General features: G+C 54.0%; 1 protein-coding gene across 6 annotated transcripts in view; it reads left to right on the forward strand.

Annotated features, from left to right (window-relative positions):
• IQSEC1 (IQ motif and Sec7 domain ArfGEF 1) overlaps window positions 1-27,231 on the forward strand; it is a 377,994-nt gene that overhangs the window by 242,443 nt on the left and 108,320 nt on the right. Inside the window, exon 1 of one of the 6 annotated variants that reach the window (XM_041761606.1) lies at window positions 15,888-16,292. The exons of 4 other annotated variants lie outside the window; for them this stretch is intronic. In XM_041761606.1, coding sequence (XP_041617540.1) covers window positions 16,225-16,292 — 68 coding nt within the window. In that variant the 5' untranslated portion in view covers window positions 15,888-16,224. Of the gene's footprint in view, window positions 1-15,887; window positions 16,293-22,293; window positions 22,391-27,231 lie in introns of those variants that run through there. One more of the 6 variants, XM_041761614.1, reaches the window with a different exon arrangement.

A 27,231-nucleotide genomic window follows, 5' to 3' on the forward strand; every position in this document is an offset into this window, starting at 1 on the left:
GAAGCTGTTAATTATTCTTCATTAGGGATCTTAAATTAATGTAAAATAATCCTGGAGCTCTGCCAGAGGCTGAGGCTGGGGGAGGAGCAGAGCTGCTTATTTCAACGTGAGAATGAAAGAATGTTCATAGGGCACTTCTGCATTCCGCCAGGGTAGATGGTGGCCCTGGGAACCCTTCAGCTTTGGCCAGGGGGCCATCGCGGGAAGACACAGAACCCTCCCCCCAGTCGCCGGAGCCCAGCAGACCTCAGGGGACTCTCGTTCAAGAAGCAGGTGCAAAGAATGCAGAGTAGTATACCCATTGCCTGGCTTCACAAATAAACTCTTGCAAGGCAGTGGGCTGCCCCTGTGGACCTCCCTCAAATCCTAGGCCTCCCCCAGTCCCCCAGAGCTAAACCTAAGTAGCACTCCGCCACCACCACCCCATTCCATCTGTATTTTTCTCATGCACATTTTTAGAACTTTGCTAACAAAAAGGCTGTTTTTACATGTTTTTAAGCTTCAGGTATGTGATGTAATCTGCAACTTGCTTTTAAAAATCTTTTAATTGCGGTAAAGACTTAAAATCCACCGTCTTAGCCATTTTTAAGTGTCCAGTTCAGTGGCACAAAGTACATTCACATTGTTGTGCAAACATCATCACCATCCATCTCCAGGACATCACAAAACTCTGTCCCCATTAAACACCAGCCCCCCATTCCTCCCATGCCCAGCCCCTGGCAACCCCACACTACTTTCTGTCTCTGAATATGACTGCTCTAGGGACCCCACATAAGTGGGATCATACAGTGTCTGCCCTTTTGTAGCTGGCTTATTTCACTGGGCACCATGTCTTCAAGGGTCATCCAATGTAGCATATTGCAGAATTTCTTTCCTTTTTAAGGCTGGATAATATTCCATTGTGTATAGACCACACTTTGTTTATCCATTCATTTGTCATTGGACACTTGGGTTGTTTCCCCCTTTCGATGATTGTGAATAATGCTGCTGTGAACATGGGTGCATAGCTATCTAACTCTTCAAGATGCAACTTGCTTCTTTCCTTCAACCTTTGCTGGTGAGATTTATCGCGGTTGCTATGTATAATAGCATCTGTTCATGTTCACTGGTGTATAGTATTCTGTTGTACAATGATGCCATTGTGCAAATATCTGTTCTGCAGTTTTTATGAATTCAGTGGTTTCTCATTTTTTGATATTATAGACAGGGTTGCAGCAAAGAGTCTTGCACGTATCTCCTTGCTTGCTCACGTTTGCAGAGTTTCTGTAGGGTGCATACCGGGGCAGTATAAGAGCACCTTGAGCTTCACTGAGGTTTATGCACTGGCTCAGAGTGGTTGGAATGGTGTGCATCCTCACCAGCAGTGGGTGAGAATCCCCATGTTTCTATGGGCTTGACTTCACTCAGTATTAAAAGCCAGATGCTGTTTTTAATGTCAAAAGGAGAGAGAGAGAGGAAGAGGGGAGAGAACTGTAGGTGGACTTCACCCATAGATCTATACAGCCTCAGGTGTCATGAAGTGGAGGGTGAGGCCTGCATGTGCTGTTCCCTTGGCCCATGTAGTTCCAGGTCCTCGGTAGTGAGGGATTTTCAAGAGTGATTATAACTCTGCATGCTCACATGCCCCCCAGGCTGACCTTGTAGCCTCGCCCCCCTCCGAGCATACTATGGGTATCTGGTTACAAATGGAGGATTGCTTCAGATTATACCACTTGTCAATTTATTTCCCGATGGGTGGGTCTCATTGGCCGCTTCTCTTGGAAGTAACCAAGAGCAGGTGTATTCAAACCACAATGTGAAGAAACTCACTCTGGAGGAGCTCCCTCAGCCTTAGCCCCAGTGAGTGAACTTAGTGGGCTTGCAGCTCTGAGTGCACAGCCCAGGGGGCCAGCCAGGCCGACCCTCCAGGACGGGGCACAGGGCACAGGGCACACGCAGCACACACTAACATCCCAGGGCTCAGCTCTTGGCTGCTAAGTTTGGTCTGTTGAGAAACTTGGCAGTGAGACCCCGGATGTTCCGTAACTTGGGGAGACTGTGCAGGCTCTGAGGTCAGACTGACTGGGAATCCTACCTAGCCTTCGATAGTAATTATTACTATTATTCCCTACTTTCACTGACTGTTTATATGTGCTAAATACTTTACACCCAGCGTCTCCATTAACCCTCCCAACAGCCTCATGAAATAGGTCCTGTTACTTCCCCCATATTTCTGACAATGAAGCAGAGACTCAGAGAGGGTAAGGGACCTCCCTGAGTTAGCAGAATATGGTCCATCCAACCCAAGGGATGGACCTGACTAAGCTGCCCTGCTTCACCTATGGTCTGCACTGTTTAAAGCTTCCTGACTCCATATGACTGCGCCACTAGTTGTGGCTGTATGACAGATGACCCCAGAATGTAATGACTTAAAACAATGTCATCATTGTTTTTTTGCTCTTCCTGTGGATCTGCAATTTGGGCGGATCCTGTTCTACTCCCATCAGATGGGACTTCTGGAAGACTGGCAGCTGGATTCCCTCATCTTGCAGTTGCTGCTGGCTGTCAGCTAGCACATCCACACAGGGTCCCCGCAGGTGGCCTGGGCTTCCTCACGACATGGTGGCTGTGTTCCCAGAGTTAGTGTTCCTAGAGAGAGAGAGCCAGATAGAAAGTGTGTCACCTTTCATGAGCAGGCCACAGAAGTCATGAGGCATCACTTCTGTGGCAGTCCATTCACTAGGGCATCACAGAATCCTTCCCACATCCAAAGGGAGGTTACTTACACCCCACCTCCTGACCGGGAGCCTCTGGGGCATCCTAGAGGTAGAATCTGCCCCCAGTAACCATCCAGAACACTTCCCCATTCCAACCCTCCTGTTCTGAGCTGAAATGGGCTTGGGAAGAGTGCCTAATAGGCGTGAAACCACCTGGGACACAGTTGGCACTTGATAAATTGTAGGTCTTCTTTTTATTAATGAAATAAGTTTGAAGAAAGCATGGTTATTATCCAAGAGAGGAAGTGATCACTTCCACTGGGAAAGCAGAGAGGAGTCTTGTAGAGCTGAGATAGGTCTTGTGGGATGAAGAGGGTTTTTCCATTAACATGGAGAGGTCAGTAGGTGTGGGTAAGGGCAGAAAAGGTGTGAAAAGGATGTGAGTGGTGTGTGAGCACTGAAATCGCCTGTGGCCAGCTAGAGTGAAAGGGAATTTAGGTACTGCTCTCGGAGTTCAGAGGATCACAGGAAACTGGAGAAGTGGACTGAGCCCTGGGCAGGAGCACCTCCCACCCCGCCCAGTGCAGGCTAAGCTGTGAAGAAGGAAGGGTACCTGCACCCACGGAGCTCATAGCCATGTGCCTCCATTCAGGATGTAAAGCCTGGGGCGACAGCCTGATTGGTCCAGCTCAGGCCATTTCCTGCCCCTCAGCAGTGCTGGGAGGTCAGGGGAGGATCTTCTAGGAAGGAGCCTCCAGGGACCCCTTGGCTTCCACACACCAGAGGCCTGTGTTGCACCACCACCCCCCACCAGTATTGCACTGTGTGTGAAGCAGCTGGTCCCTGGGCTGTATGGGAAGAGCTGTATGCTGGGTAGTGCAAAGGGCCCTCTGTTCCCCGTGAGCATGGCCTCCTTATTCAGGCACTTCTGCTGGACCAGAACGAGGCACGGGTGAGGTAGACACCAGAGGCTCAGTTTGACCAAACTGTCAGGGGCCCAAAGAGGCATGTCTTCAGTGGAGTCAGTCAGTGAAGGTTTAAGAATTGGGGAGCCAGAGCTGAACCCAGCTCAAGTTTAGAGAGAGGAATTGAGCCCCTCGAGTGGGAACAAGGCTACCTGCCTCCATCCACATGTCCTTGTCAGGTGCATCTAGAGGGTGGTTAAAGCAGCCATCGCAGGTGTGGGTAGCCCCCAGGGATGCAGTCCTCCGCGAATGACCTCTCCTGGCAGCCCAGTGTCTTAGCAAGATCCCTCTGGTGGCCAGAGGGTGGGAAATCACCAGGCTCTCATGGATAAGCACTTTCATCTCAGTAATTGCTGGACTTTGCACGTGAGATTATCCATACCAGGTGACTATCTGTGCCTTAGCCATGTCTTGGCAGCCATCAGGTGGATGGGTCAGGCTGCCTGGGGAAGGGCATGCCAACCTGATGGGTGCCAGGTACCCAGGCAACTCCGAGAAAGAAAGAGCTGGCTAGGCCCAATGAGCTGAGTCCCTTCTGTCAGGGACTGTTTGGGGGCCATTTGTACCTCCACCCCTCCCCCTGCCACCCTGCACCAAATTCATATGTTCAAGTCCTGACCCCAGATCCCCTGACCCCTGACTCAGAATGGGATTGTATTAGAGATAAGGTCTTTATCAGGGAAATTAAATTAAAATGAAATCATTAAGATGGCCCTAATCCAATATGACTGATGTCCTTATAAGAAGAGATTAAGTGCAGACACAAGACACAGAGGGAAGACCATGTCTGATGATTAATTTTGCGTGTCATCTTGACAGGGCCACAGGTGTCCAGAGATTTAGCTAAACATAATTCTGAATGTATCTGTGAGGTGTGTCTGGATGAGATTAACACCTGAATTGGTGCTCTGAACAAAGCAGATTGCCCTCCCTAGTGTGGGTGGAACTCATCCAATCTGCCAAAGGCCTGAGTAGAACAAAAAGGCTGAGTGAGCTCCACCTACCTAGACTCACACTGAAACTTTGGCTCCTCTCAGGTCTTAAGCCTCTCAGCATTTGGGCTGGAAGCCACCATCAGCATTCTGGGTCTCCAGCATGCCAGCTGAAGACTTTGGGGCTTGCTGGCCTTCTACATCACATACACTAATTCCTTATAATGAATAAGTGCGTGTACACATACACACACATCCCCTTGCTTCTCCTCTGGAGGACCCTGACTAATACCCTATGTGAGGACACAGGGAGAAGAGGCCATCTGCATGCCAAGGAGAGGGGCTTTAGGAGAAACCAGCCCTGTAGACTCCTTGATCCAGATTTCTACCCTCCAGAACTGCACAAAAAAATTAGTTTCTGTTGCTTAAGCTCCCTAGTCTATGATACTTCGATTTAGCTAACTGCTATAGGGCCTCTCTTTCTTCATCTGTGAAGTGGGTCCAAGGGCATATTCTCAGGCTTATGGTGAGACTGTCGAGCACAAAGTATGTGCATATCATCTATGCATATCATCTATGCAGCAGAGCCAATGTGTCTGGTGTGTGGTGGTCAGGACTGGGATCTGGGCAAGGAAGACATTCACTAGAGGCACAGAATTTAAGCTGGCACCAAAAAAAACCCCTCAGTAATCAAGTAAATAAAATGTCAAAATCATACCTGAAAAGACAGGCTGTTGTTTGTTTTACCACATGTATTATTGTACTGCACAAACAGTCATTTCCACAGGGGCTCTGGTTTCTAGGCCCTACAGCCCAGCGTGCCCTGTGGGGTGGGTTTATGAGGGTCAACAGTGATGTGCAAATGGATAGGGAACTGGGGCACTGTGTATATAGTCTTTTTAAATTTTACTTTATTTATTAACTTTTTCACTTGGTTCAAAATACAGCAAGCTATTTTGGCAAGTATATATAGGGGTGCACATTTTTCCTTTTGCATCGAGTTCTGATGTGGTTCTGCACCATGCTATAGTTCACCTGGAGCCAGCTGCCCACAGGCTGTGTCATTCACTTTGAAAGGTCAGGCTGGATGCTCTCCTTGGAATGCCACCCTGAGAATGCTTTTCCCTCTGGATATTTGTAAAGGAGGGTTAAGAACTAGGGATTGTTTGGGGTGCCTGGGTGGCTCAGTCGGTTAAGCATCCAGCTTTGGCTTAGGTCATAATCTCAGGGTCCTGGGATCGAGTCCCGTGTTGGGCTCCCTTGCTCTGTGGGGAGTCTCCTTGTCCCTCTCTTTCTGTCCCTCCCCCGCCCCATGTGCTCTCACGCTCTCTCTCAAATAAATAAATAAAATCTTAAAAAAAAAAAAAAAAAGAATTAGGGTTTGTTTCTCCAGAGAGGACATCATTATGTCAGTTGGCAACTCTGAATAAGATCTGAGGATTAGATAGTAGTATCAAGTCAATGTTAATGTCCTGACTTTGAAAATCAGACTGTGATTATGTCACAGAATGTCCTTGTTTTAGGACAGATACTCTGAAGTATTAGGGGCTTAAGGTGGCAACTTACTCTCAAATAATTCTGAAAAAAAATGCGTGTGTGTTGGTAAGTGTGTGTGCATGTGCTTATACCTGTGTATGTGTACATGCGGAGAGAGCAGAACAAGAAAAAAATATGATAAAGCAAATGGGATACAGTGTTAGCACATGGGGAATCTGGGTGAAGCATACACAGGCTTCTTTGTACTCTTCCTGCAACTTTGCTGTGGTCTGAAATTAACTCAAAATACAAAGTTTAAAAAAGTTCAAGAGTTGCTGAGAGCTAGTTCACAGTGCCGATGCTCTGGCTTCTTCTGGAGCCACCTGACCCCAGATTTCCCCTCTGCCTCCTTCCTAGTCCTTCAGGCCCCTGCTGGAATGCCACCTTCCTGATCACCTTGCCTGACACAGCACCATCCTGTCCTAGTCATCATCTTCCACATCCCCCAGTTTTGTTTTCTTTATTGCCCTCACCAATATCAGAAATCATCTCATCATTTGCCTAGTGTTTGTCTCCTCTGGCCCTACCCCCAAATGTCAGCTCTGTGGAACTCTGTCTCGTTCATCCCTCCCCACCCCCATCCTCTGTGCCTGGCACACACTAGGTGTTCAATAAATACCCGTGAACAAGAGAAAGGTTAGATGATCCTAAGGCTGCAGGTCAGAAACCCCGAAGTCTTGTCCTTCCTGGTTTCCACCCCCCAGACTTGCCAAATGAACCTGGGCAGGGCCCCACCCCACTCTGGGCTTCCATTTCTTCATCTTGACCCCAGCTCTAAAGCATTGGGACCATGATGCCGAAAGCCCCAGCTGAGACCCTCTCTGCCGCAGGGATTGCCAGGCAGGGCAGACCTGCCTCCCCAGACTCCTCACTGCTCCCTCCCTGATGGAAGAAGAGCAGAAGAAAATGTAGACCTTACCTATAAGGCCAGTGTCCCCCATACAGTGAACTCACAATGCGAGGGTGCTCACTGCCCTCCCAGGACTTCTTCATAACAAAGACTGGGAAGATTTTAAGTCCAGCGCCTTTGGCAGGAAACAGTATCTGCCTGAAATTGAATAACATTGTCTTGTTTTCATGGTAACCTTCTACTTACAGCAAGTGATACTAGTTTTCCATTTGGGGGAGCGATATAAAGTTTCCTTTTAAAATAAATGTCCTCTGCAGTGAAAGCCGATTTCGTATTTTGTACATTGTTTTTTTAACATATTATTGTTGGAAATTTGAAATCTGATTGGCAGCAGAGGGCAACTGCCCAGGGTCCCCCAGCAGGTCCCACCACAAATCACGTACCTGCCCCAGATGTCATGGCTTTGCCGGGCATGTTTCATCTTTCCTCCATGCGTTCCACACCCATTGTCGTGTTCAGCTTTCCCAGATGGTCTCCAAAAATGTCTTTCTACTGTCAATTTGTTCAAATCAGATCTGCACACTGCATCGTGTCCATTGACAGTTCCCCTTCCTTTTTCATCTTTGCCATTCATTTGTTGAAGAAACCAGGCCATTTGCCTTAGCACATCACACATTCAGTTTTTGTCTGATCACTTCCCCCACTGGTGTCATTTCACCTGTTCCTCTGTCTCCCGTAGCTCCTGTTAACTAGGAATTAGATCGAAGCCCTTGATTAGAGTTGCTGTTTTAAGCCATACTAGGTATTTTAAGCCAGTTGATTTTTAAGGGAAAATATTAAATAGTGTTAAATGAAATACCATGTCCACAGGAGAGTCTGCATCATAAGGGTGGGTGAGGATGGAGCTGGGAACAGTCTATGAGCAGAAGAACACAGTGCAGGAGACTCAGCCAGGGGGCTGACATGGACAAGGCAAGGCTGAGCTGAGGGAGTGAAGAAAAAGAAAGGAGGCAGGAAGGCCATGGAGGAGGTGAGGTCCTGGCCCAGGGTGGTGTGCAGTCCTCACCAGTTCTCTGAATGAGCTTTGTGTGTGGGCATGATCAGTCAAGGAGAGCATTCCTAAGTGGGATCCCTTGACCTGCATGCCAAGACCCGGGACTCAAGGAGCCAGGAGCCAAAGAATTTAGGCCTTTCAGCACAGGATGGGCATCCCAGGGAACAGCTCTTCTCCTTTGCCTGAGAAGGACCTGGGGAATGGATCCAGCCAGCAGCCACTGGGATTTAGGTTAGGCATAGAGAAGGACCTTCCTACCAGAGCAGGAAAGTAGGATTGCAGTGTGGCAATAATATGCATTTGAGAGCAGAATTGCTTGGGCTCAAATCCTAGCTCTGCCATTTCCTATTTGTATAACCCTGAGCATGTTTGTATACCTCTCTGTGCCTTAGTTTCCCCACTCTATAGATTAGATGCAATGGTTCCTACCTCTCAGGTGGGCCTACGAATCCAGTGAGTTAATCACATGTAGGGCCCTGGCTACAGTAAGCACTCAGCAACCACTGGGTGTTATTATTATTATTATTGGACAATAGTGAAACACCTCTCCCCAGAAACTTTACTGATTGCCACACACTGCAACTTTAGAGACTAGGAGCTCAGAAGAGCATTCCTTTAAGTTCATGACCCTTCATAGGGCTTCTCAAAGCACTGGCTCCTCAGATGGGTCTGATCTTCACAAACTGCAACCCCCTCACCAGGCAAATTTTGTTCTCTCCCAGTTCTGCAGATGAGGACACTGAAATAGGGGGAGGGGGTTGTCAGGAATGGTGTATAAGAAGCCCAAGGCCAGTGCAGCTCAGTGGCATAGAAAGGTCTTAGTCAGAACCTGTGCTCAGAGTCCCAGATCTTCTGCTCCCTAGCTGTGTGACCTTAAAAAAGTCATTTAATGTCTCCGTGACTCCATTTCTCCATCCCCAACATTTTAGGGAGTGGGACCAGGGCCTCCGCTGCTTCCACTATCTTATTTCCCTATGTGGCACATCAGGACACAAACCCTGAAGTTCCCTGGGACAGTCAGCCTTCCCCAGGGCCAAAAAGGACCAGAGTCCGAAGTCCCAAAAGAGAAGCCCAGAGGGCTGGCTGTCGGTTAGAATGATTGCCAATGTCAGACCCTGCTCTTTGGGTCCTCTCCCCCAGCCAGGCTGCCCTCAGCGGTGTTCAGTTCTAGGGTCTGGCTCTACCTAGTTCCTGGTTGGCAGCCACTGGAGCAGATCCTGAAGAGACATCCCAGAGCAGTCTCCCCTACCAGATACTTCAGAGCTCCCCAGGATCCTGGCTTTCCCTCCAGTGGCAAAACTTGATAGGATCTGTGCAATCATCTTTGTTCTTCCTGCCCACCCTGTCTCAGGGCCAGGTGACAGGCTCGACAGTGAGCAGGCCCAGCCCCAGATCGTACCTGAGGCACCTCACATCCCTTCTCTGGGCCTCAGCTTCCGTATATACAATATAAAAGGCAGATCAAGTGAAAGGGTTGTTCATTCATTCAGCGGATACTCATTCACTAACTCCTCCTCTGGGCCAAATTGTTTGCCAGAGTCATGAGAAACTGATGAGCAAGCTCCATATCTACCTTCGAGTCACTCCCAGTCTGGATTTTTCCCTGCTTCTAAGGGCTGTGAGGAGCCACAGGCATCTCCAAGCTGGACCATTAATGGGCAGCTTCCCGTAGGACAGGGCAGCTCAGTGAGCCTTGACAGATGAGAGGAAATGAAGAGTACAAGAGGTGACCTGTGGGCCAGACACCCACAGCTGGACTTTATCTGACCTGCATGGGATTAGCCCTGACATGGCATTTCAAGTTTGAATTTGTTGCAGACATGTAAAAATCAAGAGCTTTTAGGCAAAAATATGAATTTCTGACTTCAAAAAATCAGAGCCCACATTTTTATGGGGCAATGAACGATTGTCCCTTTAGACTGCATGGTCCCCATCCCTGTATCCCACCTGACCATCCCCCACATCTCTCCCCATAGGCTGACCTCATGTCCCCATCACCATCAATGGAACCTCCAATCCCCTAGTTGTTCAGAAACCCAAGCATCATCTCCGGCTCTTCTTTCTCTCTCACTCTGTATCCTTTCCATCCTCAATCCCTACTGGCTCTACTTTAAGAAGGTTTCTAGACTCCCACCATGGTGGTCATTTGTCCCACCATCTGGGCCGCGTCCTGGGCCCAAGCATCAGCTGCTGTCTGGTCCTTGCTTCTATCCTTGTTGCCCCCACAGTTTCCTAGCTGCACAGCAAGCAAAGTGAGGCCCTGCATGCCCAGTCGGGAGTTTGGACACAACGTGCCTCATGCTCCCCAAGACCAACATGGTAAAGCTCTTCTCTGGCATCTTCCCCAACACTAGGCCTATGTCAGTGGCCATCTCTGCCTGCGCCCTGATCCATAAATGGCCTCTTAGGCCTGAGATAAGATAGCAGAAGTCAGGTTGGCCAGATGCCATGGGGGCTTGGGAGCCCACCAGTGGTCCCACATGACCAATGCTCTTAACCACATTGGGCCTCCATTTTCCCATCTGGAAAATTGGGATGTCCCAGCACTCCCTCAACATAAGGCAAATACTGCTTAAGAAGCAGGAAGTGAGGCATCTGGGGTGGCTCAGTCTGTTGGGCATCTGCCTTTGGCTCGGTCATGATCCCAGGGTCCTGAGATTGAGCCTTGCATCAGGCTCCCTGCTCAGCAGACAGTCTGCTTCTCTCTCTCTCTCTCTCTCTGCTCATGCTCCTCTCAAAATAAATAAATAGAATCTTAAAAAAAAAAAAAAAAAGAAGAAGAAGAAGAAGAAGTAGCAGGAAAGGTAAGGGGTTTAACATTCAGCCAACTTGGCATGTGTGAGTGTCTGCCTCATGCCTGGCCCTGCTCTGGGCACCATTGGAAGTCTGTAAATATAAATAATAGGTGATTCATTTTGTTTTCAGCCTGGATCAGGAAAAAGAGTTCTGGTTTTGGAGTTGGATAGGCAGAGCTGGATTTAGAGATCATTCTGGACAAGGCATCTGAACCTCAGTTTGTTAATTAAAAAAAAAAATGGGAGAGTAGGTAGTAGTGAGTGCCACTACTCAGATGGCAGGGTGTAGAATAAACTAAACTGTATGGATATTTTTTTCCACTATCCATGGACTCTCAGGGCTGGAGAGATAGGGCTGCAGACACAGGCGTGTCCATGTAACATGAGGCTCAGGGACTGGAAGGGACATGGGGCAGAAAAGAGGAAGCCCGGGAAAGCTTATCAGGTTCATTCATTTGCTTGGGGTTGAGGGATTACACCTCCCACCAGAACATCATCACTGCTTGGCTCCACCATCCTCTTCACCGTGGCTTCAAGTGGTATCCGGCACAAGGAAGGCAGTCAGTACGTGTTGAATGGATGAAGGAACAAACATCTGAATAATTGGCTTCCTAGAGGCGGTGGCCTTGGGGTGGGGTGGTGTATTGAGGGTTCACTAGAAGTGTTTGTATCCAATGCTGGCCATCGAGGGGCCGTGTGCAGAGGAGGCAGTGGGGTTCAGAGAGAATGCAGGGGAAGGTGTAGCACCACGGCTGCCAGCAGCGGGGAGGCCTTAGATCCCAGGGCCTGTGGGTGGGGAGAGGAGGCAGTTACATGGACGGGACCGATAAAGAGAGAGCACCGGGCACAGGGCAGTGAGACAAAGTGGTTGCCGAGGGGCAGTGAATACCCTGACCGCTCCCTCGCTGCTCTGCCTCCTGCTCTCCTGCCAGGATCTCCCATGGACCACAGACAACAGGGAACGGAGGGCAGGGGAGCCTGATGATTCAATCCGTGGGGCCAGAGCAGGGTAGACAGTGTATCTGCGGGGCACTTGGAGAGTAACAGGCCCAAGTATGCAGAAATCCTGTCCAGAGTGGGTAGGCTTGGAGCTAGGAGGGCCGAGGTGCTACTGGAGCAGGGGCTGTGTGTGGGTATCAGGAAGCTCCATGTGGGTGGCCGATGGCAAAGGGTCTTGCCTGCCTGCCTGTGGTTTGGCCAGGAGTAGGCAATGGCCGGCCGCAGGGAGGATGTTGGGTTTAAAACGAAGCTTATGGGATCCCTGGGTGGCGCAGCGGTTTGGCGCCTGCCTTTGGCCCCAGGGCGCGATCCTGGAGACCCGGGATCGAATCCCACGTCGGGCTCCCGGTGCATGGAGCCTGCTTCTCCCTCTGCCTATGTCTCTGCTTCTCTCTCTCTCACTGTGTGCCTATCATAAATAAATAAAATTTAAAAAAAAAATTTAAAAAAAAAATAAATAAAACGAAGCTTATGACAGACAGTGGGAGACAGGCCCGAGGCAAGGGGAGCACAGGGCGGGCCACACAGAGATCCAGAGAGTGGGGAAGGGGCCACCCTCTGGCCTCGTAAAGCCCACTGTTGCCTCAAGCCCACTGCCAGGGAGTGGAGTAGAGTGTGATCATTTTGTGGACAAGACAGGCGGAAGTCAGAGGCAGAAGTTGGGGGTTTCAGAGCCCTGAGACCACAGACTCACTCCCCACCAGGCGAGTAGAACTGACAACCCTAGCTAGATGTGGAGGCCAGATCGAGCCACATAGACCTTCCCTTGGCCTGCAGAGGAGCCCCACCCCCCCGGCCCCAGTCCCCATCCCACTGCCCCTGGTGTGGTTGCGTCCTCCAGTGAGCACAGACCCTGAGCTATGTCCTGCCCTCACGGCCCGAGTTCACCATGGCATCGGCATCTCCCAGGGAACAAATGTATCCTTTTCTTTGCCTGGGCGGCAGTGACTTCATCCCCAGTGGGCCGTGTGAGTCACCGCACTGAGGGTGGAGGGCCAGCCAGCTCTCTGCAGAGCCCCGCTCGGCTGGGAAGAAAGAAGAGCTGAGAGTGTGATTGGTTCCATGCAGACCTGCCTCACTTCTCTCTCTTCCTGCTGTGCTCTCTGTCCATGTCCTACAGGGGAAGGCGGAGGGACGACCTCACTGGGCACCTAACACATGCCCAGCAGTGCCAGGGGCTTTTGCAGTGACAGCGGCTGCAAGCTCTGCTGTCCTGTGGAAGATGACCCCGAGAGGCTGAGTCCTGCACCCGGGGTCGCACGGCTCTGAGGACTCGGTACCACTTTTTCCTCGCCATGGCCAGGAGAGTGGGAATGATTAGTCCCATTTTGCAAAGGAACAGACTGAGGCCCGGAGAGATGGATGACTAGTGTCAGGGACCAGGGAGTCAGAGGTGAAGGAGGAGTCGGCCCCCATTCTCAGGGGCAAGACACCATTGGTGATGAGGATGCCCGTGAGGTAAGTCAGCATTCAGGAAACCTCAAAGAAGCTTTTCTAACCCCCTCGTCATGCCCCACCCTTGACCCCCGCCCATCTAGCCAAGGAGGCAGTCTTCTGAGAAGCAGGTTATGCCCTGGTAGCTGGGGAAAGCCGCACCCATCCCTTCTCATGCCTTGGTGTCCCCATCCGTGAGGCAAGGGGGAAAGCCCTAGCACAGTGCCGATGGAAGGGCAGGGCACACAGGTGGATGCAGCCAAGGGAAAGAACAAAGAGAGGTCTGGACCCTCCAGAGATGTTGGTGGCAGGCAGGGGTGTCTTCCAGGACAGGGACTTGGAAGGGGCCCGCACAAGGGTTTTGGCCTCCTGTCCTGAAAATGACACGCATCTCTGAGATGACCTCCAGAGCCAGAAGGGCCACTGTCCCCTGTCTACTAGGCACCTGCCATGACAGGTACCTCTCACAGAGCAGGCATGGAAGGTGCAGGTGACAGGTATTCCTCCCTGCTGAGGGGCCTTGGTGCTGAGCCCAGGCCCAGGGGCCTGCCCCAGAGCCTGCAGTCATAGGGCGGAGGAGTCATGGGAAACCAGAGCCCAGTAGGCAGCATGAGGGCATGGGGTAGAAAGACAGAAGGTTCAGATTTTCCCGGGATGTGATAGACCATGGATGGAACCCTAGGGGACCAGGTGAGAGGCAACAGACTGATACAAAGGCTGGGACAGGGTTCTAGAAGATGTTTCAGGAAGAGAAAGAGGTCTCTGCTATCACCTATTATAGCTCTGTACCCTATGGGAACAAGGGGCCAGCCCAGGCCAGAGCAGAGTGAATGAGTAGATGGATGGAAGGAAGAGGAGCAGAGAGATGGATGGATGATTGGATGGGAGATGGGCATCCGTGTGAAGGCATGAGTGAGTCGGGACATGGTGTAAGTAGATTGGTGGTGGTGGAGATCCATAAACAGGTTGCCTCTACCCACAAAACATGTTGAGAAAACTTCCACCAGTAGGACAGATGAACTCTTGGATGGAGAGGTCTTACTCTGTGCGGTGCAAGGAAGGGAGGCTCTGCCCCAGGGAGAGTCTCCTTAGGTCAGGGGAGGCTCGGGATGGAATGGCAGCCTTGGGAGATAATGAGCTTCCCTTCACCGGGGGTGTCCACACTGAGGCTGGGCAGCCACTCCCCCAGGTGCTGTGGAAGGGCTCCTGTGACAGGGAGCGGGCCGCTATGGTGGCTTCTGATGAGGAGAGAGAACTGGGGCTCCCGCGCCCCCCGGGAGGCCCCAGTCTTTGTAGAAACCTATCTTGCTTTCAGATAAAAAGTTCTTTCCTGGCTCGGGGGACAGACAAGTATACGACTGCTGATCTTCTGTGGGAATCAGGCTGGAATCCTAGCTGTCCTGCCCAGGACAGGGCAGGGGGCCTGGGGACAGAGCAAGGCTTCAACCCGGAGACCCAACTCAGGCCCAGCACTACCCTCCCTGACTCTCTGTGGGCAGATGATGCCCTCTGAGCCTCAGTTTCCTTATAGGTGAAACAGGGGGCCCCGGTGGCCACTGGAGGTGGTGACACCGGCAGCTACACGTCGCTATATGTTTATACACCCTTCGTGGTGCGGGGATCTGGACCTACCTGACCCCGGGGAGCTTCCGGGGGGCTGTGGATGGGTAGAAGTAGGTTCTGTGAACACTGACCTTGAGCTGTGAGTCATTGTCCCTGGGGGCTCTGCCTGGGAAGCCCCGGCTGCCTGCCCTGGGCCTGGCCCAGGAGCAGCTGGCGGGAGGGGGTGGGGGAGCAGGGGCGGGGCTCCAGCTGGGACCCCATCTGGAAATGCCTCAGACCCAGCTCAGGCCCAGCCCCAGGGCCACTCAGAGGGGCCTAAGCCCTCCAGCCCACCCCCAGCCCACCCCTCTACCCGGAAGAGCTGCTCCCAAAGCCAGACTGCCACAGCACAGAAGCCCACCTCCCCCACTTCCTAGGGCAGCAACCCGGGGTGAGCGACTTCCCCCATCTGTGCCTCAGTGGCCTCGCATGTAAAAGGGAGCTGATGATCAAATCCACCTCATAAAGCTGTTGAGAGAACTGGGTGTGTTGGTTCTGGCCCCATGGAGAGCTTAGCCCGGTGCCCAGGGCTCCATGAGTCCGAGGTGGTCAGGGGAGATTTAAGGTCAAACGGGCCAGCCACACACAGCATCATCTGTCACCTGGCAAGGAAGTGACCCAGCCAGGCCTGGGAACTTGTCTCCCCCCAGATGGAGACCCTCATGGGCCAGCCACGCTCCCAGGAAGCAGCCCTGACTTTGTCTTTCTTTTGTCTCCTGCACACCCCAGGCTCCCCCAGAAGCCAGGCAGGCAGCGTGGCCCCTTCCCTGTCCTGGCCAGCTCCTGGCCCCTGCTTGGGGTGGGCCGGGCCGCGGGGCGGGTGTTGGGTTTAGGCCTCTGGGGAGACGGGGAGGATGTGGGCCCGCCCTCGCCTCCCCGCCCACCTCCCTCCCTCTCGGGCTCAGCCTCTCCCGTCCCAGGCCAGCCCCTGGACACAGGACCAGCGCTTTCCCTCACCGGGCAGACGCCCCTCACCCGTCCCGCCCCGAGTGACTCACTGCTCCCCTGGCCCACAGCCACTGCTGTCTCCTGGCAGGAGGCAGACGCAAGGTTGTGCTGAAGCTACGGGGTCTGGTGCGAGAGGGCCACTCGGCCCGGAGGGTCTGGAGCAGCCGGCGGGGCCAGCGCACAGAGGCCAGCCTAGGGACGGCAAGGCCGGTGGCTGGGACTTACAGTGGCCTGTGGGAGCCGGCGCCTCCCCTCTCCCCTGGCTTTTAGGCCTCTTCTTTCTTCTTCCCACCATGAAGAAGGAAGTGACCTGAGAGCCAGCAGAGCCAGCCAGCCCCTGGCCAGGAGGAGACCAGAGTCAGAGGGCCGTGGCCGGGGGTCCCTCAGCCACTGGCTCTCCCAGCTAGCCAGGCATGAAGGGTGGTGGCAGCGCCGTGTGGAGCCTAATGTGGAAATACTGCATCTCCGTGAGGACCCTCAGGTACCAGGGGACGTGTGTGGAGGAGGCTCTGGCCGGCCTCGTCTGATAGGAGGGGAGGCTGGGCGGCAGGCTGGCCTCTGTGAGCCCCAGGGCAGCTCCAGCCTGGGGGCAGCAGGGACCGAGGGCAGGAATGGTCATGCCTGGTGCTGCGACCTGGAGAGGCTCCTGTCTCTAGTGGGGAGGGAGGGAGGAGCGAGGAACAGGAGTCAGGGAGTGTGCGGGCATCTGGCTGGGACCCGGAGTGCCCACTGGAGGACACCAGGGCAGGTACAGTGTGGCTGGCGGCGTCCCCAGGGCACACGGGAATGGGCGCTTGTTACGTAACACACTGGCACCAGCACAGCCGGGTGACCTTGGCCATGTCCCCTAGCCTCTCTGAGCCTGTTCCCCATCAGTGAAATGGCGCTCACCCTCATTCCTTCCTGAGTGCATCGTAGGGCGATGTCGTGGGACTGTCAGGGCCAGTTGCCGAGGGGGCTGAGAACTCAGCCCGGCCTCAGGCACCGGGATGCCCAAGTTTAAAACTGACCAAGGCGTTATCAGTGGTACAAAGTGGCTTCATCTCTGTGGGCAAAGCTTCCCACTTGCAGACCCTTACAGGAGTAGCATGAGGCTTAAATGAGGTGATGCACAAAGGAAAGACAAGGCCTGGCCCGCTGCCAGCGCTGGCTAGGCCTCAGGTGTGATCACCCCGGCTCTCATTCTTGCACTTCCCCTGAGCCAGATGGACAGGGAGGTGTGCCTGCCTGGATCGGAGCCACTGTGCATGGCAGCGCAGATGGAGGCAGAGCAGAGCTCTTTGCCCCCCGAGAAGGGGGTGCATCCCCGGCTTGGCGCCAGCCCCTGCACCTGCTAAGGGGGTTCAGGGCTGGGAGCAGAAAGCTGGATCCCATGTGATCTCAGGCAAGGCTGGGTCTGGCCTGTTAAGGGGGATTAGGTGGGGCCAGGATCTTATATGGGAGGGGCTTAGAGGCAGCTGCTTGGAAGGGCTTGGAAGATATCTATTTCGATACCACCCAAGGGCGGATCTGTGACTTCAAGGGGAGGTTTTACAAAGGGTAAGGGACTGGAAGATTCTCCCTCTTTCTTCCCACCCCCATGGCTTATAAACTGAAGTTTCCCTTCCTTTCTTTCTTCTTTCCTTTCCAAAATATTTGTGACCACTTATAGGAAACACCTATGATAAATCAAGTAAAACATCAGGATCAGGATCAGGATCAGGATCAGCACAATATAGAAGAGAATGCCATGACCTAGGGAAATAAAACATAGAACGGATCAGAGATAAGCAAGATCCTGAGATCCTTTTGTTGAGGCGAAAATTGCTGAGCTTCCTGGCAGCCAAAGAGAAAGGGGAAACCTAGCCCCTCTACCCACACTCCCTGTGATAGATGACTTTCAGTACAGTGGCCACAGTCATCTTTGGTGCTGGGTAAGAGTGTCTGAGACTCTGGGCCTCCGGCCTGGATAGATGGGTGGGTGAAGGTGGAAGGCATGGCAGGGAGATGCTTTGCATCTGGCTTTAGGAAAACGGGGCAGACAGTGAGGGCTGAGGCATTCTCTTGCATGCGGATGTGGCGGCTGTGGGAATAGAGAGGGGAAAGCTCTCTCACCCCAGGAGTGAGTCAGTGGCCACCTGCCCCTCCTTAGACCTCGGAATATACCTCCTTGGGTCAGCACCTCAGCCAGGCAGGCCAAGGCAGGGGGTGAGTCCCCCGGCTATGGCGAGGGTGCCGTGTGCCTTTCCCTCCACCCTCAGCTGGATTTCCCTGTGTCTCATGCTCTCCTGTGGTTTCCGGGGGTTGGCATTATGGAAACCTCAAGGGTTGTTTACAGGACGAAGGGGCCCAGCCCTGGGAGGCCTTGCCCAGCTCTGCCAGAGGCTCACCAGGTTCCAGGGAGGAGTAGCACAGCCTCACAGAGCCCGGTAGACCACTCACTCCCCGCCAGAGTTCCCTCATCTGCGGAGTGGGGATGACAGGACAGCGGATAATTATCAGCAGGCAGGGCTGTGGGGTAGAGCCTTGTGTGGCTCGTGGCAAGTGCTCAGAGAGTGTTCTTTGGCCTGGTAGGCCCGACAGTGGCAATGGGCAGGGCTGGTAGGAACGCTGGCGGGATGGCCGCCTCACCCTGGAAGACAGCTCCGGGGGTTGTGGATGCCGTACTTGGCAGTGGGTTGGCCCCAAACCCCCACTTAGCACCAGTAAGTTACAGGGCTCCGCCGTGCTTTGCTAGGGAGGATGGCCCTTGGGGGAGGTCCCAGAAGACTTGCTCTGCTCTCTGGACCCCCCACCCCATTTGTGGGAAGGCCGCCCAGAGGCCCAAGGTCACTCCCCAAGCCAGACAGACAGACAGACCGATGGGCAGAGCAAGCCCTCGGCGGGATCCCAGCCCCCTCTGCAGCCAGGGAAGACCTGAGTCAGCAGGTCTGCGGCCCAAGGCGGGGCTGGCGGCAGCCACGGTGACAAATTGGAGGCTTGCGATCGGACATCACATAGTTTTCCACTTGCGTCTTCAGATTCCCCTCCGCCGGAGTCTGTCGCCCCTGGCCCAGACCAGCTTCCATCTGGAAAAGCGAGAGGTGTGTGTGGGGAGCAGGCTGCCAGCAGGCCCGCCCTGGCCCTTTGCCCCGGGGCTCGGTGACTGCCCCCCAGAGGCTGGGGGCAGGGTCTCTGGGCCCTTGGCCCCGAGTCGCCGAGAGAGGACGTGACACGGTAGGCCATAGGATGTGCGTTTTGGGGCGAGTTGCCAACCCCCCCACTGGGGCTGTTTCCTTGGGTAACGTGTAACGTGAGGAGAGCTGTGCCAGCGAGGTGGTTCTTGGGAACACCACAGCCGGGTTCTGCTGGCCAGCACCCAGTGGAGCAGCTCCCTGGGACGCCTGTCCCCCACTTCCCTCTGAGTGTCAGCGTCAGAGTGTTGGAGTCCGGAGGCTGCTGGCTTGGCAGTCAGGTCTGCTTGAGTTCGAACCCTGGTGCAGGCCCTCTCTGCTTGCATAAGTGACCCCTAGGGCTGTTGAGAGGTCCAGTGAGTCGAGGCCATGGGCCTGCCTGGGCAGGCTAGGTGCTGCAGAGTGGCCGTGTCTCCCAGCTCTGATCTGCCCCAGGCCTTCGTCTGTGGTATTGGTGATAATCCTCAGTCTCTGGGGCCAGGCTGGAAAATCACTTTTGCACCTGGTGTTATTTTGGGAACTAAAGATCTTTTTGTGCCTTGAGGGCCAGTGGGGCATTTGAGCTGCCTGGTAGGCAGAGGCAGCCCACTTGGGGTGCTGGTGGGGGTGGGGCAGGGGGCTCTGCTGAGAAAAGCCTCCCCCTCCCCTCCCCTGCTGGGGTGCATCTGGGGAGGAGGGCCAGAGAGCAGCTGGCAGCCAGGCTCTTGGAGCTTCCGGGGAGCTTCCTGGACAATTAGCCATCTGATGCCCCTCTGTGGGAGGCCCAGTGCACACACCTCCCGGGACAGAGAGCTTGCTGCCTCCCAGCCTGGGCGGCTTTGATGCAAGGAAATTCTTTCCCACTTGGAGCTGACACCCCTCTTCCTATGATGCCCCCCCACACACACACACAAACACACACTGGGGGGCCCGGCCCTGCTCTCTGGGCGCCCAGCCTATCTGCTTCCCTGTCCTGGGAGAGCCTATAGTGACCAGAATTCTCTGAGGCTGAGGACGGGGTCTTTCATCCCTTCCCCATTTCCTTTCCCTCTCTGGACAGGATCTGGAGCTGAGTATGAGATGGGATGGGAGCTTGTAGGCACTGAGCGACCACCTCTCCTGCGTGGACACTGCCCAAAGCATGCACATATTCTTTGGGCAGCTGCTTTACCCTTCCATACGTGGGACTTATTGCCTCAGCCCTGCAGGCCTGCCTTCCTCTGCCTCTCCCCTTTGTTCCTCGTGCCCCTCCCCATGCTGCTCTATTGCCCATCCCCGCCGCCCATCCAGTCTTTGTGTGGGGACTGGTCCTGGCACTTTGCCTGGTGCTCAGTGTCCAGCCTCACATCTAGCCCACTAATGTCCACCCTGTGAGGGCCACCATCCCACCAGACAGAGAAGGAGCCTTGGAGCCTCAAGTTAGCAGTCCCCAGACCGGGTCACTGCTGGTCACCCTTCCAGGTGAGGGCAGCAGGTGTCCTCCGAGCCCGGCAGAGAGATTGCATGAGCATCTCACTGGAAAAGTCTTCATTTAGCCAGCCAGTAAATATTTGCCGGGCTTCTGCTCTGCATCAGGCCTGTGCCAGACCCTGGAGGTATGGCAAGGAGTAAAGGCAAGGGCCAGGCCTCATGGAGCCGATGATGAGGGGTGGGAGCAGAGAAGCAGTAAACAAAGCATATAGGTGGGAGTGTCTTCAGACAGAGACTACAGGCAAGAAGATAAAACTGGGAAGATGGCTAGAGGGACTGGGTTGGAGAGGGCACGTGACCTGGGGGTTCAGGAAAGGCCTCTCCTGGCTGCCCACTGGCTGCCAGCCACACAGACCAAATGGGGTCTGTTCACACAATGGAATGCTACACAACCACGAAAAGGAGTGAGGTACTGGTATTTGTCACGACACGGAGCCACTTTGGAAACATGCTGAATGAGAGAAGCGGGTCACAAAAGACCACTGAGCATGTGGACATCCACAGTAGACAAGCCCGCATGGACAGGAAGTAGAGTAGTGATTGCTAGTGGCTGGGTGAGGGGGGCACTGGAAGGGCTGCTTAATGCAAACGGAGTTTCTTTTGGGGGATGATGAAAATGTTATAATCTTAGATTGTGATGTGTGCAAAACTCTGAATAGATGGAAAGTGTTGTACACGTTGAATAGGTGGATTTATAGAATATGAATTATATCTCAATAAAACTGTTTTAAGGAAAAGAAAGCAGCAATAAAGGCCTGTCTGAGGGAGTGGCATCGAGTTGAGAGTGGCGGGAAGGAAGGAGCTTATGAAGCCTTGAGGGAGAGCATTCCAGGCAGAGGGAACAGCAGGTGCAAAGACCCTGAAATGGGAGCACAACTGGTGTGTTTGGGGAGCATGGAGCAGGCCCAGCAGGGGTCCCCAGGAGGGAAGGACTGTGCAGTTCCCAAAGTCTGGCAGTGTTGGGTCCTTGTGGGGAGTTGAGTTTACTCAGATGGGGAGAGGCAGGGCAGGGTTTCAAGCAGGATAATGACATGATGTGCTTTCTGTTTTAAAACAATCACTGGAGCTGCTGTAAGGAAATGAGACTGCGGAGAGGGAGGGGTGTGGGGGTGGGGGGAGGGAACGTGACACCAATCAGGAGGTAGTGGCCACTGTCTAGGAGAGACACAATGATTGATACCCAAAGGAGGCAGGCTGGCAGATGATGGCAGTGGGAATTCAGAAGGGAACAGATCACTCCCAGATGGGGATGAGGAGGCTTCCTGGAGGAGGGGCCCAGACAGGGCCTCCGGGAATGAGGGTGGGCCAGGCAGAGAGGTGGTGGTGACAGGGTTCTGGGGAGGCAGGGTGGTGGGGAAGGCAGCAGCCTTGTGGGAGTGGGGAGCTGAGTGCATGGAGGCCATAGGGCGCTGAGGTTGGAGGTCCCGCCCCTGCCACCCCAGTCTCCAATGGGCAGGCAGGAGCTGCTTGCAGAATAAGTAGGGCAGCGTCTCTCTCCGGGGGCCACCTGTCACGTGCCTTTGTCCCACCTGTTCAGGCTGGGCCTTGGTGAGACCTTTCGCGCCTGGTGGCCAGAGCCCCAGGCTGGGCAGGCATGCTGAACAAAGCAGCCTCACCAGAAACTCCAGTGACCCTGAAACGTGATCGGCCACACGAGACTGGCCAGGGACGGAGCTGTATTATTTATTGACCAGAGCTTCTGGGGCCTGCCTGCTGAGGCCACTGGGACTGGCCAGACCTTGAAGGCGCTTCCCTGGGCAGTGAGCCTCTGGGGCTTATTCAGAGGTGGGCGGGGGCCCCAGGGTGCCCACACCCTCTCCCCAGGGCGTGGTTTCCTTGATGCTGGCTGAGCAGGGAGGAAGTCAGACGTCAGGCCCTGCAGTGGGGAGGGCCCAGAGCTTGTCCCCAGGGGCCTTGGAGACAGGCAGGCAGGGCCCTGGGGCTCCAGAAGGACCTCCGCCCTCTCCCCTCTGACACTGTGAGTACCAACCACCTAGGCTGGGGGAGGGGGAGAGTCTCGGCCACCTGAGAAGCCTGGGAGGGCCTTGCTGATTGTCCGGGCAGCCTGCTGTGGCAGGGTCTCTGGGGCTCTCACCAGGGCATTTGAAGTTTCTCGAAACAGACTTCTCCTCATTGGCTGGATGACACAGAGACGCTCCCCGGGCCCAAAGGACCTCAGGTGTTCCCCACCCACCCCCCACCCACCCCCGCAGCTGCCTAGTAGGGCAGCTTCAGCTGTAGGAGGGAAGTTCTTTCACTCCCCTGGGCATTTAGACCAGCCCCAGGCCCTAGTGGGGGTGGAAAGTCCAGGACCCCTTGAACACCCAGGCTGGTTGGTCCTAGGCCTGGGGCCCTCACAACCACCCTGAGAATGAACAACATCCATTTTCCAGCCAAGTAAATTGAGGCCCACGGAGGTTGCACATTTGCCAAGGACCCCTGCAGTGTAGTTGGTGCAGTTTCTTTCTTTTCCCTGCTGCTACCGCCTCACCCCACAGAGCATAAATTGTGTGCACGAGGAGGCCTGGCACAGAAGGAGCAGAAGCTTCTTTCCGAAGTGATCCAGAGTAGAATCTTGAGGATCTGCAGATCCCCAGGGCTGGGAGGGACTTCAGAGACAGCCCTCAGGTGGATGAGCAGCTCTGGACACACAGAATGAGGGGGATTCAGTGAGCCTCTTGGGTACTGTCCCTTGGGAAATCCCCTTTAGTAAGATGGGGGGCCTGGGGCCACCTGCCCGTCAGGGAGATTCCCCTACTGCGTTCTGCTTCCCCATCTAACCTCACTACGACTCTGGAAAGGAGAATGGCTATCACCCTTGGTTATGTAGAAAGTCAAGCATAGAGATGTTGAGATATCTGTGCGATGTCCCACAGCGGGTGTAAGTTGGGAACTGGGGCTTGAACCCAGAGGGACTCCGAGCCCCTCAGTGCATCATATGGTCTCTGTGTGAGGTGGTGGCGGTGGGGAGGGGGACAGGGGTGGATGATCCCATGACTGTCCCATTACTAGGTCTCATTTTTCCCGTCTGTGGCGGGTTGGACTCCAGTGCTGAGGAGGGGGCTGTCTGCCCCACTGGCCTGCAGGAGCTGGGGTTGGGGTCAGGCCAGGCTTGGCTGCAGGACTGAGAGTTCCTAGGTTGGCCCTCTGTTCTCAGGTTGACAAAGCCTTCCTCCGACACATCGGTGGAGGCCCACTGAGCACCCCAGTAATCCAGGGGGCCCTGGGAGGACCCCGGATGGTCAGACAGCTCAGAGCACGGGGCTCTGGCCTCCATCTCCGTGGTCTCCTGCAGCGACCTGCCCTTTGTCGGACTCCAGGGTACAAACTGGGGAGCCTGGCCAGATGGGTGCCAGCACCTGTCCTGGGGGTAGGGTGGAAAGAGCGTGACCAGGAGCCAGGACAGCTGGGCTCTGCAGCAGGCGCTTCTGCGGACTCACCTGGGATCCAGACAAGCTCCTTCTCTCATCAGGCCGCGGGTGCTCCCCTGTGACCAGCCAGGTGGAGTCGGGAGCCCTGAAGTGATCTGTGACTCCTTGCAGAGTTTCAGGCTCATCATTCATTAATTCAATCCTTGGACAAATTTACCGAGTCCCTGCTGTGTACCAAGCCCCACCTTGTCTCTGAGGCTACAGAAGTGATAAACCAGAGCTGGAGCAGCAGGAGGGGGTAGACAGCAGGGGAGGCATACCTGGTTGGGTGTGTTTTGTTTTCATAGATACTTATCCCCTGTTAGGAAACAAAGCCAGCTAGCATACCAGATTCATGATTTCATAGATACCAATGCTTGGGATGAGCAAAGCTAACAAAATTAAGAAGCCAGCAGATCCGAAGTTAAATTGGGGAGCAGGCGATGGGCAGGGAGGGCTGGAGTTGTGTGCAGGCTGTGGGCCCCTGGGGCTCTACACAGAGGCAGGGCAGGCAGGGGCTGAGCTTTGCTGTCTGCCGAAGGGCAGTCCAGGCTTTGAGGAGCGATGTGGGGCTTCCACAGATGCTCCTTCCCCAGAAACTCTGTAAGTTCCCAGACCAGCTCCTCTTACAACGTGACCCTCTTCAGCTTGGCTCTGCTCAGATGAGTCTTTTACACCTGACAGTCACACTGGGCTTCTTCTGACCCTCCGAGCATGCTGCCACTATGTAGATATCAGAGTCCAGCAAGTCCTGGTTTGGGTCCTAGCTCTGTGCACCTACCCGGGTAAGTCAAGTCAAGTCACAGGCCCTCCCTGAGCCTCCAGCTGTTCGAGCATGAGAGATTGTTTCATGACACCAGATAAACTCAGGTTAATGGGCCCTCTCCTCCTGTCCCTCCCCTGCCACCAGGGTTTTCCTGAGGCCTCTCCTTGGGGATTGAGTTGGGATGGGACACAGAGACCAGGAAACGAACTCGGGCTCTCCTGTCTCTCTGGGAGCCTGCCAGTCTCATCCTGTCAGAAGCCCCCTCCTCTGGGCTCCGAGTGAGCAGAGGTTGTGCAGGTCTCCTATCCCCATCATTAGAGCTAGAGCAACTTGGCCTTCAGAACCCCACACAGATGTGGGATTACTGCTAAGATGCAAAGGCCTGGCCAGGCATCGACAGGGTGTGTGTGCGGCAACCCCCTCTCCCGCCCCGAGCTGGGGAAGGGGTCTGAGCACAGATCTGCAGGCAGTCAGACAGGTGAGGGCAGGTAGGAGGGCCATACCACAGCCTCCACTCAGAGTCCTTTATGGGCCAGGCCAGTGTGAAGTCACTTGGGCCTTCCTCCTGAGTCTTTGAGGGATGGGTCATGAGCCCCCATTTGAGGGATGAGCAAACCAATGCTCAGAAATCCACATCAGTGTGATTTCAGCTGCCTCTGGAAAAGAGGTAAGAGGAGTCTGGTCAGGCAGAGTGGGGTGTCCAGGCTGTAGCCAGCATGCGGGGAGCATGTTGTCAGCTGGGACTTGGACACTAGGGCCATGAGGCAGGCTTCCGGGAAGGGTCAGGCTGCTGAAGAGGGTTTAAAGCCTAAACTTTGGTGTGAGCCTCAACTCTGCTACCTTCTTAGCTATTTGACCTTGGATTAGCCTCAGTTTAACCTCAGTCTGTCAGTGAGGACCCTTCTAGTTGCTGGTGACAAGAATTCCAAGTCAAACAGGCTTAAGCAGAAGGAGGGCTTCAATGGTTCATGAAACGGAAAAGTCTGGGGAGTAACTAGCTTCAGGAATGGCTGGATCCAGGGATTCAATGTATGTAATACATTTGTACTTGTCAACTCTCACCTCTGCCTTCCTCCCTACTGGCTTCATTTTGAAGCAGGGCTGCTCCATGTGGGTTCCCCAGCTCCATGCTTGGCATGTAGGGAATGCTCCCCGACAGCAACTGGCCAGCTTCAGGGGCCAGGCTGCCATGAGCAAACACATTGTCTCTGTCTTAGGGATGTCGACAGTGCCCTGGGGGAGATGGGACAAGAACAGAGGAAGTTACCATAAAGGGTGAGCAGAGCTGAGACCATTGTGCGCTCCACAGCCCGTGAGAGATCAGAGGAGGAATGTCAGAATTCACATCTGGATGGGTTCCTCTGTCTTCCTAGAAGAGATGACAGCTAAACTAGATTTCGAAGGCAAAGGAGGAGTTGGCCTATGGCATGAAAAGTGAGGGAGCAGGAGCCATGGGGTTCAGATTGCTTCAGGACCCACACACAGTGGGGCTGGCCAGGCTGTAGAGATCTTAGTGGGACTTAGAGGTCAGGATAGGTGGTGGGGGTTGGAGGTGGGGGCAACTGATGCTACATGTGGATGAAAGATGGCTCTGGCTTTGAGGCAGTGAGGACAGGAAAGAATGAGCACTTAGTGAGCACCTACTGTAGCACTTAGTGAGCCTGCAACTTTCCATGGGTTGCCTCCTTCCGGCTCCACGACAGACCCTGGAGGCACCTCATCCCCACTCGGCAGAGAATGGAACAAGCGCCAGAACAGAATGCCTTATCTAAATCAATCAAAGGTTTTTCCCCCACAAACTTCAAAATTTGGACTTATCAATGGGCCAGGCCCAGTGCCTCTGACTGGCCATTAAGAGGCTACTGGGATACCGCCCATGGCAGGGACATAGGGGGAAGTTACTGTGTTCAAAACAGCTGCGTGTTGAAATACCTTCCCAGCAGACTAACCACTAAGACTCCTATCACACAGGCAGCCGGAAGCACAGTAAATCTGAAACCTGGCATCTGCAACATGGGGGCACATCATAGCCGGGGGTCAGGCGGGAAATGTGAAGCCAAAGACTCCCCTGCTGAAGTAGGTATGGAGAGCCACCTGCTCACGAGCAACCAGAGGAAACCAGCTTGGTTTGGGCTTTAAGCAGTGAATTTTTAAACCACTTCTGAGCTGTCCCTCACTTGTAGCTGAGATAAGCCAGGGAGAAGAACATGGGGTGGGAGCAGGAAGATGGAGGGCCAGACCCCAGCTCCCCATTTGGTTGCTGTAACCCCTCTGAGCCTCAGTACCCTCATCTGTAAAGTGAGGGCATGCCTATGCAACGACATAGACATAGTTAAATAAACGTCAAGGGTCATTATCCCCGGATCCCTGGGTGGCGCAGCGGTTTAGCGCCTGCCTTTGGCCCAGGGCGCGATCCTGGAGACCCGGGATCGAGTCCCATATCGGGCTCCCGGTGCATGGAGCCTGCTTCTCCCTCCGCCTGTGTCTCTGCCTCTCTCTCTCTCTCTCTGTGACTATCATAAAAAAAAAAAAAAAAAAAAAAAAAAAAAAAAAAAAAATTTAAAAAAAGGGTCATTATCCCCAAGTAAAAGAAATAGTCTCAGTTTGACTATAACATTTTAAAAATTGCCATTTTCACAACCA

The sequence above is a fragment of the Vulpes lagopus genome, chromosome 7, assembly GCF_018345385.1.
Source record: "Vulpes lagopus strain Blue_001 chromosome 7, ASM1834538v1, whole genome shotgun sequence".
Lineage (NCBI taxonomy): Eukaryota > Metazoa > Chordata > Mammalia > Carnivora > Canidae > Vulpes > Vulpes lagopus.